Source organism: Hemitrygon akajei, chromosome 26 (genome assembly GCF_048418815.1).
Source record: "Hemitrygon akajei chromosome 26, sHemAka1.3, whole genome shotgun sequence".
In the NCBI taxonomy this organism is placed as follows: domain Eukaryota; kingdom Metazoa; phylum Chordata; class Chondrichthyes; order Myliobatiformes; family Dasyatidae; genus Hemitrygon; species Hemitrygon akajei.
This window is the reverse complement of record NC_133149.1, coordinates 21,349,564-21,369,583: the sequence shown is the minus strand read 5'-3', so window position 1 is coordinate 21,369,583 and position 20,020 is coordinate 21,349,564. Positions and strand designations below refer to the sequence as shown.

Sequence of the window (20,020 nt, the reverse complement as noted above, 5' to 3'; positions counted from 1 at the left end):
CCAAATCCTAAAGACTTTCTACAGGGACACAACTGAGAGCATCCTGGCTGGCTGCATCACTGCCTGGTATGGGAACTGTACCTCCCTCAATCGCAGGACCCTGCAGAGAGTGGTGCGGACAGCCCAGCACATCTGTAGATGTGAACTTCCCACTATTCAGGACATTTACAGAGACAGGTGTGTAAAAAGGGCCTGAAGGATCATTGGAGACCCGAGTTACCCCAACCACAAACTGTTCCAGCTGCTACCATCCGGGAAATGGTACCGCAGCATAAAAGCCAGGACCAACAGGCTCTGGGACAGCTTCTTCCACCAGGCTATCAGACTGATTAATCCACACTGATACAATTGTAGTTCTGTGCTATATTGACCGTACTGTTGTACATACTATTTATTACAAATTACTATAAATTGCACATTTAGATGGAGATGTAACAAAGATTTTTATTCCTCGTGTATGTGAAGGATATAAGTAATAAGGTCAATTCAATTCCCTCACTCTAGCATTATCACCAGGCCAAAGGAGCTACTGGTTCAATGGTTGGCATAAGGCCATGCAAGAACAGCACCGGTCATATCTGGTGAAGCCACAACACAGGATTTGTTGAGTGCTAAATACCAAAAACTGAATGCAATGATCAGGGCCAAATGGTCACATCACCAATGTCTCAGCTCAAATCTCTGGCATATCTGTGAATGATAATGGACATATAAACAGATAACAGAGGAAAACACCATATCCTAAATGGAGGATGCTAAAGATAGGGGTGAAGTATTTGCAACCACAGAGCAAAAAGAGAGTGCCAGGTGATCCATTTTCAGCTTCACCCTGGTACCCCACCATCTCAGAAACTAATCCACCACCAATTTGATTCACTCCATGTGATTACAGTAGGTAGATACTTTATTCATCCCCATGGGGAAATTCAACATTTTTTCCAATGTCCCATACACTTATTGTAACAAAACTAATTACATACAATACTTAACTCAGTATAAATATAATATGCATCTAAAATCACCCTCTCAAAAAGCATTAAGCAAAAAGATAAGATACAGCAAAGGTAATGCAATCAGATAACAAGGCCGCTGAAGACTTTCACTCCAGAAGTAGCTGTTCCCCTATCCAAACTGTTAAAGTACAATATGAGAAATTGCTCAGGTATGTCTTTCTCATGAAAAGCTAGACAAAAAGTCAATCCAGTCAAATCATTCAGCCAAATGCTGTATGCTCATCAATAACCTATTCTTGTTCAGGTATGTTTTGCTGGGACGTCAGTTTCAGAGTTTTTGGTCTAAATATGGACTAACATTCTGAATTCTAGAGATGAATTGACAGTAACATCAAGATTGTATTCGACTGAGCAGAGCATCATGATATCACAGGGAAACTTTTCTTCTTGATGCTTATGTTTTCCCTGTGGGCATCAATGAGAAAATTCTGCAATTCTTACTGCCAGGACAGCAGTGACATTGTAAGCAGTGCTGATGTTTTACAACTCGAGACTCAAGTTTGATTCTAACCTCAGATGATACTAGTGTAGATTCTTTCTGTGACCACATGGATTTTCCCCAAGTGCTCTGGTTTTCCCCTCTGCATTTCAAAGGCAAACTAGTTGTTAGACCGATTTACATTAAGAATTCATCTAAGTATAGTGTTGCAGTTGCTGGTGAGAAAATTAGGCTGATGTTGATAAACATGTATGAGGGGAAAAAAGTGCAGGAATGGTGTTGACAAGACTACTCAGAACTAGTATAGACATAATAGGTCAAATGGTCTTCTTAATCATTGGAAAATGCAGAATAAAAGGGAAATGTGTGAAATTGCACAAATGAAGATGTGTGTAATGGTGAAAAACAAAATGTTAACAAGGTTGTTAAATTTTTTTCCACTAATGATCTTTTGTGAGTAATAATAAAGTCACTGATTATTATTCGTGTGTGTGTGTGTGTGTGTGTGTGTGTGTGTGTGTGTGTGTGTGTGTGTGTGTGTGTGTGTGTGTGTGTGTGTGTGTGTGTGTGTGTGTGTGTGTGTGTGTGTGGTTTTGTGTTTTCAGTATGTGTGAGACAGGACATGCTTTAAACACTTAAATATTGGACAAACACAGGCAGACTGAGTAGCTAGCTGAGCATTTTCTGATACACCCCTGTATTAACAGTCCTACAACAGTAAATGACTGAGGGACTTTGGACAGTAAAGGTTCTCTTGTGCATTGTAATACAAACCTTCCTGTTTCCACTGACTTCTTACTCTTTAGTCTTTTAATTCCTCACAACTTGTTATGGTTGGCCAGATCACTGACAGTCCAAGCAAAAGAGGGGTCCCAAAAACAGCAGGCACAAAACTGGCAAGACTACATTTACTACAGAACGCTCATGGTTCAGTTTGATTAGTCGTAATGACTCGAATTACCACGTGAATGAGTAGCCTTTGGGGTACTGCAAGTCTGTCTTTATTGACGCTCTGCTGCACATTTGAGTGCTCGGTGGGGGGACGCCGATGCGTTTTGCTGGTGGGGGGGGATCATTGCCTTGCTGCTACTTGTGCGTGGGAGGAGGGAGCTGGGGTTCTAACGTTTAACTATCATTCATTCTTTGGGGCACTCCTCTGTTTTCGTGGATGTTTATGAAGAAAAAGAATTTCAGGATGTATACTGTATACATTTCTCTGATATTAAATGTACCTATTGAACCATAAACATATCATAGTTCCCTGTACTGATCAATTCCCCAGGTTCATCACCCTTACTCATGATACTCCTAGCATTAAGATACTTACACATAATACTCATAGCATTAAGATACATACATCTGTCTTATTGTATCTAGTACTTTCTTCTGCCTGTTCTTCCTGGTCATGACATCTACCTTACTCTCAATCCTTCCTCTTTATGATATGGTGCTCTGGTTCCAATCCACTGCCAAGCTAATCCCATAAACTACAGATCACTAAATCTCATATCAGTGACCATAAGACACAGGAGTAGAATTAGACCAGTCGGCCCATTGAGTATACTTCACCATTCCATCATGGCTGATTTATTACCCTCTGAACCCCTTCTTTGTGTTACGTTTGGTGCTCTGACTAACCAGGAACCTATCAATCTCTGTTTTAAGTATACTCAATGACTTGCATGGCCTCCAAAGCCGCCCGTGGCAATGAATCCACAGATTCACCATCCTCTATCGGAGGAAATTCTCCGTTTAGAAAGTAGTCTGTACTTTTATTCCTTCTACCAAAGTGCAAGACCACACACTTCCTTACACTACATTCCATCTGCCACCACTTTGCCCATTCTCCCAATCTCTCCAAGTCCTTCTGCAGACTCCCTGCTTCCTCAACATTACCTGCCCCTCCACTTATCTTTGTATCATCTGCAAACTTAGCCACAAAGCCATCAAGTCCATCATCCAAATTATTGACATATAACCTGAAAAGAAGTGGTCCCAATACTACGGAACACCACTTGTCACTGGCAGCCAAATAGAATAGGCCCCCTTCATTCTGACTCCTTGCCTCCTGCCAATCAGCCAAACTTCTATCCATGCTGGTATCTTTCCTGTGATACCAAGGGTTCTTGTTTTGTTAAGCAGCCTCACATGCGGCACCTTGACAAAGGCCTTCTGAATGTCCAAGTAAACAACATCCACCGACTCTTCTTTGTCTATCCTGCCTGTTATTTCCTCAAAGAATTGCAACAGAGGTGTCAGACAAGACTTCCACTTAAGGTAACCATGCCGACTTTGGCCTCCTTTAACATGTGCCTCCAAGTACCCCAAACCCTCATCCTTAATAATGAACTCCAATATCTTCCCAAGATCTTGGTCTACAGCGGCACTCAAAACTGTGGTTCTGCACAACGGCGTGTTCCTGTTTGTGAGACTTGCCAGTCGGCCATGTTTTGGTATGTCCACGTTCAACCTGAAGTCGACCTTGCGTGGCCCCGAAGGACATGAATTCTCGCTGGTGTCGCAAACTGAAGCATAGTGGAAGCTGGAACATCAAAGACAGCTTGAATGGCTGTTGAAGGGCTCTGTGCTCAGTAATCAATCAATCTCTCTCAATGGAGAGAGAGAGTTTGCTGCCGATTCTTAAGTTGGGGAATTTGAAATAAAAAGCAATGCTTCAGATTGACTAACATCAAAATAGTGAATGTTTGTCTCCTCTGTCATTGTGGAAGGAGAAATATCTGCCTCTCCCTTATAAGTGAGAGAGTGTCTGTGGGATGTTGATATGTTGGAGTGAACAGTTAGTTTCTGGTGGACTGTAGCCCATGGTCTCTCTCTGGGGGCTTTCCTGTTGCTGGCATGATGGGTGGTGGGAATGCTGATGTTTTATGCTAGAATAAGTGGGGGAGGGGAGGGTTGATGCTGCTTGCACATAGGGGGGGAGGCAGGGAGGCTTTGGGGTTCTTACATTTTTTTCTGTCATTCATTCTTTGGAGGTTTTCTTGTTTCAAGGATGTTTGTGGACAGTAAGAATTTCGGGTTGTATATTGTACAGTATATGTTTTCTGATATTAAATGGAACTATTGAAATAGTCGTGTTCCACAAGGATCCATACTGGGACTTCAATTAAAACCTGACTGAGTGGGCTATGGAATTTGCAAACAATGTGAAGATTGGTAGTGTTGTGGATAGACAGGATAGAGATCAGTTCAAGATATGGACAAAAATTGGCAGATGGAGTATAACCTAGCCAAATGTGAAATGTGAAGCACTTTGGGATATCAAATGCAAAGAGACAGCAGCATATTGTTAATGGAAAGATTGTTAACAATTTTGACGTGCAGAGGGATATTGAGGTCCAAGTTGTTGATCCCTGAAAGTGGCTACACAGGTTGATAAGGTGGTTAACAAAGGTATATGCCATACTTGCCTTTTAGTTAAGGAATTGAGCTGAAGAATCTGGAGGTTATGTTGTAGTTTTATAAAATACTAGTTAGGCTGCATCTAGAGTATTGCATTCCACTCTTTCAATGGTCACATCATTGAAAGAAGGATGTCAAAGCTTTGGAGAGAGTGCAGAAGAGGTTTACCAGGATGCTGCTTAGATTAGAGGGCATGTGTTATGAGGAGAGGTTGGACAGAGTAGAAAGCCTGTATCTGGTTTCCCAAGGTTTAAATGTCTAATACCAGAGGACATGCATTTAATGTGAAAAGAGCAAGTTCAAAGGAGATATACAAGTCAAGTTTTTTTTACTCAGAGAGCAGCAGATACCTGGAATGTGCTACCAGGGGCAGATGTGGAGGCAGATACAAATGAAACATTCAAGAGGTTCTTAGCTAGGTACATGAACGTGCAGGAAATGAAGAATATGGACATCTGTAGGGAGAAGGAATTAATTTAGTTGGGTATTTGATTATTAATTTCATTAGTTTGGCATAACATTGTTGACAAAGGGCCTGTTCCTGTTCTGTACAGTTCTATACTCTATACATAAAACAAAAGGAAAGAGAATTAAGAGTGGCATAACTAAAAACATTTTTAAATAGCTTATGCTTTGAATCTAGAACATAGAAGAAGGAATCTTAAACATGATCAAACAGCAAAAGTTTTCAGGGTGGAGAATAAAGGACTTTATTCATTGGAGTGTAGAAAACTGAGTGGTAATCATATTGAGGTGTACAAAATCATGAAGGGCATAGGTAGGGTGAATGCACAGTTATTTTCTCAGGGATAGGGAATCAAGAATTAGACTACATAGGTTTAAGAACAGAAGGGAAAGATAAACCGTTGGATTCACTTATTTTAGGAAATAATAAATTTGGAACTTGGGCTGTGGCCTCCAACTTTTTGAACCATTCCCCTTTTTTCTTTGTATTGCTCTAAATGAAGTCATATACACAAGTACAAACACCTTTGTAAGTAAAATTTGGAGAGAATTCCCCACTTGGAGCCCTCAGCTTTATGAAACTGACCAGCATTAAAAACAACTCAGAAACATATTTCACTATTCCTTCCACACCTGTCATTCACCGCCCTCGTTTCAGCCAGCGAAATGGAAACTGGGCTCTGTAGTTTCAATTTACCCGAAGTCACGGCTGCCTTTGAGTTGCATGCTGGGATGTGTAGGCGTACAAACTACATTTCCCGTCGCTGTGCTCCATGCGCACGCGCGGAAATGGATGCTGACCAGGCCTTGAGTGAAAAGCTCTCGACCTGCGGGGAATGAGTGAGTATTTATCCGTTTAACTGGCGGTACGAGGTCAAGTGGATGGTTTAAGGATGGGAGGGTAGAGAAGAGTGTTATTAAGAGGATTGGAGCATACAGGTTATGTATTTAGTCACTGGTGGAATCTGGGGCGGGGGTTGGCGGCTGGTGCTTGGGTCATTGTCCTCTCTCTCACTCTCAGGCATCTTTCAGGGCTGTGATCTACCCCCTTACTCTGCCTTTCTATTCCTTCTGTACATTTATTTATTTACATCTTAAACAACGGCTACTATGGTTGGTTGAGAGAGGGAGAACAGCTAGTTAAATTATTCCGAAGGGGAGAGGGTTAGAAATAGGATTTAAACGTAGTTTTTAAAATATTTAGATGTGAGAAAGAGGCGTCTGCTCGTTTCACTGGTGCAAAAGAATGTTTCGTCAAAGAAGGGACATGAAACAGATCAAAACCCTGGCAGAACAGTATTGAGGTGTCCATTGGTATCTGTGAACCGTTTTTGATGTTGTTGAGGGTGCGATGGTGTGTCATCTTTTGTACAAAGTGGTAGAATTCTGGTGCTTTGACTTCGATGTTTGGAAAGCAGATGAGGTCTGATGTAGTTTTTAAATTAACGCAGTTTAATAAAATGTATATTTTTGTCAAATGGTATAAGAGTATATCTTAGAAAAATGACACTTAATATTATAGCCCATGGTTAAAATTGCCTAAGTTTCTTAGATCAGTGTTGCAGTGACTAAATTCTTCAACTGAAACAGTTTACCAGAACCATGCAGTGGTATTGGCATAGTGTGGGTGTTCAGTGTCATAGAGCACTGCAGCATAGACACAGGCCCTTCAGCTCATCTAATTTGTGCAGAACTGTGTAGTTCCTTTGATCCACACCTGGACCGTAGCCCTCCGCACTCTTATCCACGTACTTATCCAAACTTCCCTCAAATGTTGCAGTCAAGCCCACATCCACTTGCACTTCTAAGTGAAGAAGTTCCTCCCAGGGTCCCCCGCAAATATTTCAAATTTCAAGGTAAATTCATTATCAAAGTATGTAAATGTCACCATATACTATTCTGGGATTAATTTTCTTGCAAGCATTTACAGCAGAACAAAGATACACAATAGACTCAATGGGAAAACTACACAAAGAATGACAGCCAGTGTGCAAAAGACAAACTTTGCAAATACAAAACAAAAATAATAAATAATTAAATTCAGTTAAATAAATAATGATACTGAGAGCATCAATTGTAGAGTCTTTGAAAGTGAGTCCATAGGCTGTGGAATCAGCTCAATTTTGAGGTGAGTGACATTATCCACTCTGGTTTCAGACCCTGATGGTTGAAGGGTAATAACTGTTCCTGAACCTGGTAGTGTGGAACCAAAGGCTCCTCTACCTTCTTCCTGATGGCAGCAGTGAGAAGGGAGCATGGCCTAGATGGTGAGGGTCCCTGATGAATGCTGCTTCCTTGTGCTCACCTCAGGCTTTTCCTCTGATGGACTGGGCTGTATCCACCACTTGGTTTTTTTTGTTCTTGTGGACTGGTGTTTCCATATCAGGCCGTGATGCAACCAGTCCAGATCCTCTCCACTGTGCATCTATAGAAGTTTGTCAAAGTTTTAGATGACATGCAGAATCTGCGAAAACTTCCAAGAAAATTGAGGTGCTGCTGTGCCTTTGTTGAAATGGCACTTGTGAGCTTGTCCCAGGACAGATCCTCTGATACGATAACAGCGAGGAATTTAAAGTTACTGACGGTTTCCACCTCCAATCCCCTAATGAAGACTGGCTCATGAAACCTTGATTCCTTCCTTCTAAATCAGCTCTTTAGGTTTTGCTGACATTGAGTGAGTTGTTGTTGTGGCACCATTCAACTAGATTTTCAGTCTCCCTCCTATATGCCAATTTGTCACCACCTTTGATTTTGCCAACAGTGGTGTTGTCAGCAAACTTAAATATGGCATTGGAGCTACATTTAACCTCAAGGTCATTAAAAATAAAGTGAGTAGAGCAGGGGGCTAAGCACACAGCATTGTGATGCATCTGTGCTGATGGAGATTGGAGGAGATGTGTTGCCAGTCTGTACTGACTGTTTCACCTTTCAACCTTAACTTATAGTTCTAGTCTCACTGAACCTCAGTTGGAAAAGCTTGCTTGCATTTACCCTATGCCACTCATTATTTTGTATGCCTTTATCAAATCACCCCTCATTCTCCTACACTCCAGAGAATGAAATCCTAACCTATTCAACCTTTCCCTTTAACTCAGGTGCTCGTCTTGGCTACATCCTTTTAAATTTTCTCTTTATTTTTTCGATTTTACTGATATTTTCCTGTAAGTAGGTGACCAGAACTGCACACAATACTCTAAATTTGATCTCACCAACGTCTTGCACAACTTCAAAATAGCATCCCAACTCCTGTACTTGATACTTTGATTTATGAAGGCTCATGTGCCAAAAGCTCTCTTGACAACCCTATATACCTATGACACCACTTTTACATGGATTTATGGATCAATATTTCCAGGTCCCTCTGTTCTACCACATTCCTCAGTGGCTTGTTGTTTGCTGTGTATACCCTACCCTGGTTTATCCTCCCAAAATGCAACTCATCACAATTGTCTGCATTAAATACCTTCTGTCAAACAACGATGGACCCAGCACCGATCCTTGTGGCACTCCATGAGTCACAGGCCTCCAGTCAGAGAGGGAACCATCTATTACCACTCTCTGATTTCTCTCGCTAAGTCAATGTTGAATGCACTTGAATATTTCATCCTGAATGCCAAGCAACTAAAATTTCTGAACCGGCCTCCCATGTGGAACTTTGTCAACGGCCTGACTAAAGTCCATGTCCACTGCCTTTTCTTCATCAACTCTTCTGGTAACCTCCTCAAAAACTATAAGGTTGGTTTGACACGTCCCAGCACACACACACACAGCCATGTTGACTATCCCTAATCAGGCCCTATCTATTCAAGTTCAAGTACTTATTTATCCTGTACCTTAAAATGCCTTCCAATACTTTACCCACTGCTGACATCAGGCTCACCGGCATACAATTTCTGGCTTATTCTTAGAGCCTTCCGTGAACTACGGAGTAATATAAGCTATATCCTCCAGTCCTCTGGCACCTCATCTTGGCTAAGGATATTTTAAATACCTTTGACAGAGCCCCTGCAATTTCTGCAGTAGCCTCCCATAAGGTGTGAGGGGGACACCTTGTCAGGCTCGGAGGACTTCGCCATCCTAGTTTGCCTCAAGGCAGCAAGCACCTTCTCTTCCGTAATCTGGATATGTACAGCTGTTATTGGTTGTAAATGCGTGTTATGCCCGACTCAGATCTTCCAAACCAAAAAATTGATTTCTCCTGTTCACGCTTTGCTCAAATAGTCATTTCATTTTGTCAAATGCAAACTATACTTGTAAAATAAATTAGTGTCTGTTGCTTTAGTAACTCTGTTACGTATGTGTAGATATTTTTGAGAATCAGGAAAGCATATATTGCATTCAGCATTACAGCTACAAATACAGCAGGCCAAGATGAAATGCCTGAAGCAGGAGAGAGCAAAGCAGCTGGTGAGATGTAGGAGGAGCCTGGCCTGGAGTCACCACACAGTGCCCGGAACCTCCAAGTGCTGGAAATTCCCACCCCAGGCCTCCAGCATGCCATTAGAGGGAGTGGCTGTAGTTTAAGGAGAACATAGTCCATATCATTAAGCAGTAGCCAAGGTAGATGTCGATAGACGACACCAGACCACGTTAACTATTGCTGTCAGCTTTGTTACTGAGAGATTTGAACTAGTGGGGAAGAAAGTCAGCAAAGCCCCCTACACAATGAACCGTAGGACAGCCAAAATGCACAAGCTATGTCAAGAGCTCCCAGTCCAGAGGGAGAGGGGCAAGTGAAGAAGAGACACCACCATTTGGCAAACTGTCTTTATTGTGAATCCCTATCTATTCACCAAGCAGCTGCTAGAAAGAAGAAGGGTCTTGCCCTGAAACGTAGACTGTTTATTCATTTCCATAGATACTGCCTGACCTGCTGAGTTCCTTCAGTGTTTTTTGTGTGTTGCTAGGACAGAAGCATGGTGGTCACCTTGCATACTCGAAACAATAGATGGATCTTCGCCTTCAGAACTCCCTCAGCAACTCAGAGAGGGAGCGGGAGCTAAGATACCATAGCACCCTAGTAAGTCCTTCTCCTGTGGTTGAGTTCAGTGGCAAGGAGGCCAACTGGAAGGAGATCCAGGAAGCAGTCAGAGCAACCAGAGCCAGTTTTGCCCCTGGTCCCAGGGAAGTACCCTACAAGGTGTACAAGCACTGCCCTAAGCTCCTACAGGTGCTTTTTTAGGGTTATCTGGTGTGGGGGAAAGGTTGCAGACCAGTGGAGGTGTGCAGAGGGAGTCTGGATCCCCAAGGAGGAGAACTCCAAGGGCAGTTTAGATCCATCTAGCTGCTCAGTGTGGAGGGGAAGATATTTTTCAGTATTGTTTCTTGTCGCCTGACTGAGTTTCTCCTCAAAACTGGCTACATTGATACATCTGTACAGAAAGGAGGAATTCTCAGAGTGCCAGGGTGACTGGAACACACAGGCTTTGTTTCCCAGCTGATTAGGGAAGTGCACAAGGAAAGGGGGATCTAGTCGTACTATGGCTAGACCTTGCCAATGTGTACAAGTCAGCAGTAGCAGGACATTGCATTCGTAATGGCCATAGAATTGACTTACACAGCACAGATCTACTGTTCTGAGCCAATGGCTTTGGGACCATTCGATTGTAAACAAGATGGGATAGCGGAAACCTGATTGGATGAGGACTAACTAATCAGGAGGGATGGATGACAGAGGTATAAATACTGCCAGACAAGACATGCCCAGGCATCATCCCTGATGAAGGTGGCAGAGTTTGTTATTGAAAAATAGGTTAAAATCGATACCTGTACCCAGCTGGAAGCCCAAGAAGAGTTTATCCGTTGTACAAATCATTACTACATAAGCTGGTAGAGATTATGTTGAACCAACGCCATGTTCCGAGGAAGATAAAGGATCTTGTCCTGGACTATTACGGGAAGATTGAGAGTCTCTTCAGAAATGACCACATCAGGCTGGCATCAGCTCAAGAAGAGTATTATAACTAGATAGATAGATAGATACTTTATTCATCCCCATGGGGAAATTCAACTTTTTTCCAATGTCCCATACACTTGTTGTAGCAAAACTGATTACATACAATCTCAGTGATCCTCTTCTCCCTGATCATGAATATGCTGGTAAAGACAGCCAAAGTGAAGGGTAGAGGCCTTCTGACTTAAGACAGACATGAGGCAGCCCCCAATCAGAGTCTTCATGGATGACCTCCCAGTGACAGCTACATCAGTCCCAGGCAGTAGATGGATCCTCCAGGGAGTAGAAAGGCTCATCGCATGGGCAAGGATGAGCTTTAAGCCAGAGAAATCATGGTCTCTATTGTTAAAGAAGGCAGGCATGAATAAATTCTGTTTCTCCTTGGATGGTGTTGCTTTCCCATCCATTTCTGAGAAAGCAGTCAAGTGCCTGGGGAAGGTCTTTGACTGCAGCCTAAGAGATGCAGCTGCTATCCAGAAGACCAGCAAGGAGTTAGAAGTCTGGCTCATCAGTGTGGACAAGTCAGGCCTACCTGGCAAATTCAAGGCCAGGATCTACCAGCATGGCATCCTCTACCACATCCTCTGGCCCATGCTAGTGTGTGAGAAAACCATGTCAACAGTTGAGACTCTTGACAGAAAGATCAATGGCTACCTTCGAAGATGGCTGGGCCTCCCAAATAGCCTGACCAGCATTGCTCTATACGGGAAGAGGAATAAACTATAGCTTTCCTTTAGTAGCTCATTGTTTCCCTTACAAGAGAATTGCTGCTGTACAGAGATTCCAGTGACCCCAAAGTCTCGACAGTAGGCACGCAGGAAGTGGAAGGCCCAGGACTCAGTGGAGATGTCTGAGGCACAGGAATCTGGTAGGGACAGTGGCAGTCAGGGATTGGGCAGCTTCCCTTCAACCCGCTTTGTCAGGGCCCAGGGCAGGGACGGATGCAAGCTGGTCCAGGAAGAGGTGCAAGCAGCTGTCGAGGAAGTGCATACCACCAGGATAGTAAGAATGGGGAGCAGGGAGCTTGGACAGGGTGGAAGGATGCGCTGAAGTGGACAATATCCTAGTTCAGCATCTGGCAGGCGGAACCCCTGCACATCCAGTTCATGATCCAGGCTGTGTATGACGTCCTGCCTAATCTAGTGAACCTTTTTGTTTGGGGCAAACACTTAACACCATGATGTCTTCTTGCCCTGGCAGAGTGACCCTGGAACACATCAGCAGCAGCTGCCCAAAAGCCCTGGGAAAAGGCTGCTAGTGCTATGACCAGGTGCTGAAGGCAGTGCCAGAAAATATCTCCTCAGCCATTAATAACGGTAAACTCCTTCACCAACCCAGAAAGCCCATAGCCTTTGTCAAGGCTGGAGACCAACCACAGTCTCAGCGCAGATCACCAGCAGGTTTGCTTGTCACAGTGTCTCACTGGCAACTGAAAGTCAATCTTCCCTGACTTTATTGCTTTATCATCACTGAGGCCTAACATGGTCATTCTGTCAGAAACCTCGAAGCAGGTGGTCATGGAGAAACTAACAGTGCCTTGGGAAGACCAGATTGAGGAGACATTGGAGCAGTTTTGAGCATAAAAATGCTGAATACCAGGAGCTGGTAGAGCAGTGCCAGAGACAGGGATGGAGGCTAAGTTGTGAGCCTTTAGAGGTGGAGTGTAGAGGTTTTGCCGACTGCTCACTCTGCAGGACCTACTCTCTCCATGGCATTGCAGTGTTGCAAAGTAAAGAGCCATCAGGACTGTCATAGAGGCTGCTGATGGCTACGGATCAAGAAATGTGATCTCTGGATCACTACTGCTGGGACACAAGCCAAGGCCTGATCAGCCCTGGATGGTCTGGGCAAGGGTGTCTGATTTTGAAAAACCCAAACACCTGATGACCCCAGGTTCCATTACTGATGATGTATCCCAGCACATCCTAGGATGTTTCTCAAAATCATACAGAGTTCTATAAGCTACTTGATTGCTGAATATTGAATGTGGCAATAAGCCTTAAAAGTGTGCAAAATGTTCATGAACATTTTTTATTGGGAAGAGTCACTCTTGCTGAGGCAGGAAAATATTGAAGATGCATTACAGGTTAATGTTGTTCAGGAACAAAATAGTGACGATTTCTGTTACTCTGGTAAAGAGCTACAAAGGTACATGTGGCCATGTGGCTATAAATGTCACAAAGGCTTCTCGGGCTTCCAGCTGGGTACAGGTATCGATTTTAACCTATACCCATGTAGAACATTCCGTGTGTTGATAAACACATTGTGCAATTGTATCAATTTATAAAGTTTTGCATATTTCATTTGGCTTTAACTTTGGATGGAGCAGTTTTTGCGGGGGGGGGGGGGAACATTTTGGTGAATCATTTCAACCTCCAAGTTTCCGTGCGGTCACAGAACTTCAACCAGTTTGAAAACAGCTCATCTGTGTTTACCACTTATTTAAATCTTCTGTTAAATATTCCTGATTGCAAAGAAGTTTGAAAAAGGTGCTTCAGAAATTTTGTTTTCCTTCAACTGTGACACCACCTTGCAATCACTTGACTCTACAAAGGCAAAATATTGAGCCTTGGAACTGCCTGCTTTCTATAATTATTGCAATCTCAACTCCACTTTTTAAAGTCTCATCAAGCATCGACTCCTTACAATTAGTATATTTGATTATTATTGTCGCATTTACCGAGCTGGTCTTGCATATTGTTCATACAGATCAATTCATTATAACAGTGTAGTGGGATAGTACAAGGTAAAGCAATAACAGAGTGCAGAATAACATGTTAACAGTTACAGAGAGAGTGCAGTGCAGGTAGACAATGAGACAGAGTCATAACGAGGTAGATTTTGAGGTCGAGTCCTTCTCATTGTACTTGTTTAATCATCTTTCAACAGTGGGATAGTGGTATGTGCTTTCAGGATTCTGCCCAGTGAGAGGGGGAAGAGAGAATGCTTGGGGTGAGTGGGGTTACTGAGGCAGTGAAGTATATATAGCGTCCATGGAGGAGAGACTAGCTTCTGCAATGTGCAAAGCTGTATCCACAACTCTGTAGTTTCTTGCAGTGACAGGCAGAGCAGTTATCATACCAAGCTGTGATACATCTGGATGGGGTGTGATTAAAATTATATTGGTGAAGGTCAAAGGGGACATACCAAATTTCTTTAGCCTCCTGAGAAAGTAGAGGTGCTGGTGAACTTTGTTGGCTGTGGCATCCACGTGGTTGGACCAGGACAGGTATTGGCGATGTTCACTCCTAGAAACTTGAAGTTTTCAACCCTCTTGACCTCAATACTGTTGATGTAAATGGGAATGTGCACTGCCACCCTTTCCGAAGTCAATGACCAGCTCTTTTGCTCTGCTGACATTGAGCGAAAAGTTGTTATGTGACACGACACCAAATTACCATTACTGTACATCATAATTGAAAAGAGAATGGAACTTGCAGACAAGGAGACAAATCAATTGTCATTGTCAGAGTGGCCCTGACTTTGTGTGTAGTTGTGCTGTAATTTGCTTTGGAATGCAAGGGAAACACAGTAGGATAGGTCGCACTGTGAGTTTACTTTGCTATTCAATAAGACAGTTGCTGAATATGTGTCTTGTCCAGTTTTCTACTAGGTCTCCCTATCTTCTGATTTTAATTGCTCACTTTTTAAACTGAATATCCATTGTCGGTGGTAAAGAATTCCAAATATTGCAATCATCTGTATGTTGAAATGCCTATTTCGGTCCTAAATATGTGATCTTTATTGTGAGATATCATCATCATTATGTGCCATGTCGTATGATGTAGGCGATCAGGGTCTTGACCATGATTGGTCTTGGCAAATGTTTCTGTTCTACAGAAGTGGTTTGCCATTGCCTTCTTCTGGGCAGTGTCTTTACAAGACGGGTGACCCCAGCCATAATCAATACTCTTCAGAGATTGTCTGCCTGACATCAGTAATTGCATAACCAGAACTTGTGACATTCACCAGCTGCTCATACGACCATCCACCACTTGCTCCCATAGCTTCACGTGACCCTGATCGAGGGGCTAAGCCACCTGATTGTGAGATAGCATCTGCTAATTCTAAGCTGATCAGCCAGAGAAAGCACTAATTCCCCCCCCCCCCCCCAAATCACTTGAAATCAATATTTGTTGAGAGTCCTCCTGAGTCCTGGATCTTTAACCTCTCATTCTTCTAAAGTCCAGTGAGTAAGCCAATCTTAAAGTGACCTCATAGTACAATCTCCATCCATATAAGGAAGCATAGATTCAATGGACTGATTGAGTTTTGATGACCTGAAAAGAGCTGAACCAAATCAATAGGATAGTAGCTAGAGATTATACAGAGACCCATCTTGTGATGATGTGAATGGAATTTATTTAATTAAGTCACTGCACCTCCCCCTAGCTCAACCATTGTGCACTATCAGAATTGATAACCAGCACGGGATGGAAAAGGTTTGCATTTCTATTTGGAAATCCCACAACTGTGCCACTCATTTGACAACATTTTAGGGTACTGTTGGTGGCCCATAGTCCTGATGCCAAACATTAGAGCACATTTAGGCTTGGGCAACATTACCTTTCCACCTGAAAACCAAACTCGCTCAGAAAAGATTCTCCATCCACACTAATACCACCGCGCCCTCCCCCCCCCCCCCCCATTGCAGCTTAGTCTATTTAGTTGTTAATTAAAACTACAACCATGGTGTACGAGTCAGTAATTTGCTAACATAGCTTAATTCTTGCTGTTGAAGAATTTGATTATTTTCAAACATGAAAAGAGATTTGTTTTTGCAAGAACACTTTGTCTCCAACTGATAGTCCAATGGGTGTTTTAGTAACAGCTGGAACTCCTGTCATTGTCACCACATAATGTATTGGGGACTTCCCTTGCTTTATGGGTTTCAACTGTAGTTTCAAATACTATCAATGTTTGGTAAAATTGAAAAACCCGCAGGCAATTACAGCACCTTTCTTTCTTCCAGTTAGTAAAAAATTTACCTGAAGGAATACAGGGAAATATAACTGGTATCATTTAATAATAATGAAACCTGTTGATTCATTGCTGCCGAAGTATTTGTCTCTTCACGGCTTTCCGTGCCCGATCACTTCCAACAATTAACTTTCAATAAAGGTGATGTAACTGCGTATCTACAAACGCTTGGATGTTATGCATTTGTAAGTTATTGACATTTGTAAATTGTATTCTTAAAGAAATACTGTGGTTGGCATTGCAAATGTGCTGAAAAATCAAAATGTCAATCTTTTAAACATGTTTTGTCAGATCAAAAGAAAATCAAACCACAGTTTTATGTGCAAAAATGGTGATATTGCTACAATCATGAAAGGACTTTGCTTACAAGCTTTGGTGATTGAGCGGAGTCTGACAAACAAGGTGCTACTAAACAAAGTCAAATGAAATCTATTATTGTCCTTCCAAACTTCTGCATAGTATAGGTAGAAATGCCTGAAAAGTCAACTGAATAAATTTACTTTTAATACGTGTTACCCTTCTTTCTCCAGCTACTCATTCTTTGTCTGTGATTTGTCTGCTTCATCCATTGATATCCTCTCATCAGGTGACAGAAAAGACAGCAAGCTCCCATGATGAAATCCTGCTGTGAAGGTGCTTTTGCTGTGGTGTACAGCTGATACTCCTCTGGCCATGGCGGATAGTGTCAGGACATTCCTTCTGGATGTTGTGAAGGTGGGTGTCCTCTGTTAAATTAGACCTATTCTGAGATACCATGTCCAGAAGAAAGTTCCACACAGTCAAATCTTCAGACTTGATATAGATTATGTTTTCATTGGGTGTATTACTCACCCACAATTGTCCTTGAGGAAATAGTGGTAAATATTCTCTTAACCATGCAATAGTTTGATCAATCATTTGGGGGGGGGGAGTTACAAGCCACTTTAATGTAGGTGAAAGTCAGAAAAGAAACTGAAAATGCTGGAAATTTGAAGTAAATAAAAAGAAAGTAAAATGCTGGAAATAGTAGTCAGGTCACATCTTCAGTCTCTCTTTCTGCTGATGCTGTTGGACGTGCTAAGTATTTCCAACCTTTTTCTGGTTTTACATTGCAGTGAGTGGTTACATATAGGCCAGACTGAGCAGACACAGCAGGTAATCTTCTGTAGAGGGCACTGGGAACCAATAGGTTTTGGTGACAATTTCATAGTTTCACAGTGTTGTGATGGAAAATAGCTGGTTCTTTGAGTCTCAACAATAGAGGCCTGGACACACACAGTTTTAATAATAAGGAATTTATTTACAAGGGGAAGTCGGGTCAACACAAGCAACTACAATACACAGGAAGCGGTGTGGGGACTGGGTACAGTTACACAAACAAACAAGGGAAAAGCACTACAACAGCTATCCCCCTTGACCTTGGATAGCTGCGGCCGCCTTACCAGGACAAACGATAGACCTTCCCAAACATAAATCAATGCACTTACCTTCAATGAGGTGGTCTGTAAGAGAGGGCGATCCAGGGACAAGTCTCACCTTTTAAAGCATGGGACTGGGTGAGATAATCCAATTAAGGTGACCAATAATTTAAGTGTGCATTGATTAGTTGGGAGGGACCAAATGTTGATTGGCATGTGGTGTGTCCTCCGACCAGCCAGGTGGCAGTGCATCTGTCACGTGGCCGGTATCTCTGGATACACACAGTCAGTCATTATTTTAGATTTTTTTAACTTAAGTAACTGCCATTTTAGGTGTGTATTAAGTTTACAACAAAGGCTGTTTTTGAGCAACCTACCATATTTTGCAGTGGGATGTGTTTAGATCCATTTTGTGCACAAGTGGAGCTAGAAATTACAGTACAATTCATATCCTTGGTATGCCACATAACTAATGAATTATTTTGGAATAAAGCGTCTGGCTGCTGTATTTAACTATGTGACAACCATAGTCAAATACAGGAACCAGAGGATACCACATGGTCACATTGATGAAACAGACCATTTGAGCTCTATTTTGCTGTTGCTAAAAAAGGAGGAATATTAGCCAAGATAACAGAGAACCTATTTAACAGCATCTTTCATGTCTTTCTGATGAGGCATATAAGCTGTTGGTTGACATCTCATCTGAGAAGCAGCACTCTCAGAAATGCAGCAAAATGTTGGCTTAAAGAGGGTCTTAAGGGTATATTTTTCATACAAAGACTAGTTGGTGTCAGGGATGAGCTAGCAGAGGAGGCAGTAGAGGTGTGAACAGTAACAAGGTTTAAGAGGCGGCTGGACAAACACTTGATTAAGCAAAGCATAGACGAATATGGAATGAATGCAGACAAGTGGGATTCTAATCGATGGGTAAAGGGATGGCATCGATACAGTGGGCCAAAGAGCCTGATTCTTTGCCGTCCAACTCCATGACGATGGTATGTGCTCAAGTCTCAAATGTGTGCTGAATCTGACTAAATGAACAGCTATTCTGCCCATTTTGACCCCGAGAAAGACTGTTAGAATTTTTTCACTAAGCTGTCACAAATGTTCCTAATCTTGTCTTCACCCAGCTGAGTTTCGCATCCTAATATTTTTATTGAATTTTACATATATTTCACATATACAAATAAATAATAATAATTAAACTAAATAGTGAAACATGTCCTCATGTTTTCACAATCATCAAAAGAAAAGAAATATAACATTTCACATACTTCACATATTTAACAAAGAAATAAAATAAAAACACATCAGAAAAAAAACAGTGGAAGCACTTAACAACACAGCTATTTCAAAATGACTGAGTACCTTGACATCCAAGAAATTCCAATAAAGGTTTCCACACATTTTCAAATTCTCCTGCCCTTCCTCTGGTTATGTATGTCAGTCTCTCCAATACAATACAAGATGCCATCTCCTTCACCCATACATGTATGGAAGGTACATCCATTTTTCTCCCAGGTAAAGCTATCATCCTCCTGGCCTGCAGGAGTCCAAAGTCAATTAAAATTGACTGTTTTGAACTAACAATAAAGTTCTTTGCATATATACCTAGTACACACATTTTTGCTTGGTGAGGCACCTTTACTCCAACAATCTCAGATATAGTCTGAACAACTGTTTTCCAGTAATTTTAAAATTTTGGACAGTCCCATACACAGTGAAACAGAGTACCCTTTTCTTCTAAACATTTAACACAAGTGTCCGGGATGTCAGGGGACCAATGGTTCAGTTTGACTGGGGTAATATAAGTTCTCATTAACCATTTGTATTGTAATATCTTCATTCTTGTGTTAATTGATTGTTTTTGGGCTTTTAAACATGCCATTTCTCACTCAGTTTCTTGCATGTCTTTTTGAATATCCAGTCTCCATGCCTCTGGCCTGTCAATAGTTGCATCCTAATTTTAATTCCTTTTCTTGTTGTTATTTTTGGTTTCCACGTCCAATCTGCTGATGCAGGTCAAACCTGAAGCAATTCTGGTTCTCATGTAACTCCTTCATTGGAGTTTATTTGATAGGGATGTGAACACTGCTGGCTGCATCTGAGTAGCTTGTCAGATGATTTTAAGGCTAAATTTCTTTCATTAAAGGGCATGTTTGACCCAAGTAAGCTTTTGTGACAATTTGGTACTTTCATTAGTACATTTACTAATATCAACTATTTTAGATTTCAGATTAATTGAATTTAAAAACTGTAAGTTCTTATGCGCAGAGACCATGTCTCTGAATACTAGTCTGGTAATGTTACGACACTGCCACTCCTAGTAGGAATTTTAAGGTGATCAAAA

General features: G+C 42.0%; 1 protein-coding gene across 1 annotated transcript in view; it reads left to right on the top strand.

Annotated features, from left to right (window-relative positions):
• The first annotated feature begins 6,094 nt into the window (after positions 1-6,094).
• ei24 (EI24 autophagy associated transmembrane protein) overlaps positions 6,095-20,020 on the top strand; it is a 53,121-nt gene continuing 39,195 nt past the window's right edge. The window contains exons 1-2 of the mRNA XM_073029707.1: positions 6,095-6,177; positions 16,857-16,984. Coding sequence (XP_072885808.1) covers positions 16,943-16,984 — 42 coding nt within the window. The 5' untranslated portion in view covers positions 6,095-6,177; positions 16,857-16,942. The remainder of the gene's footprint in view (positions 6,178-16,856; positions 16,985-20,020) is intronic.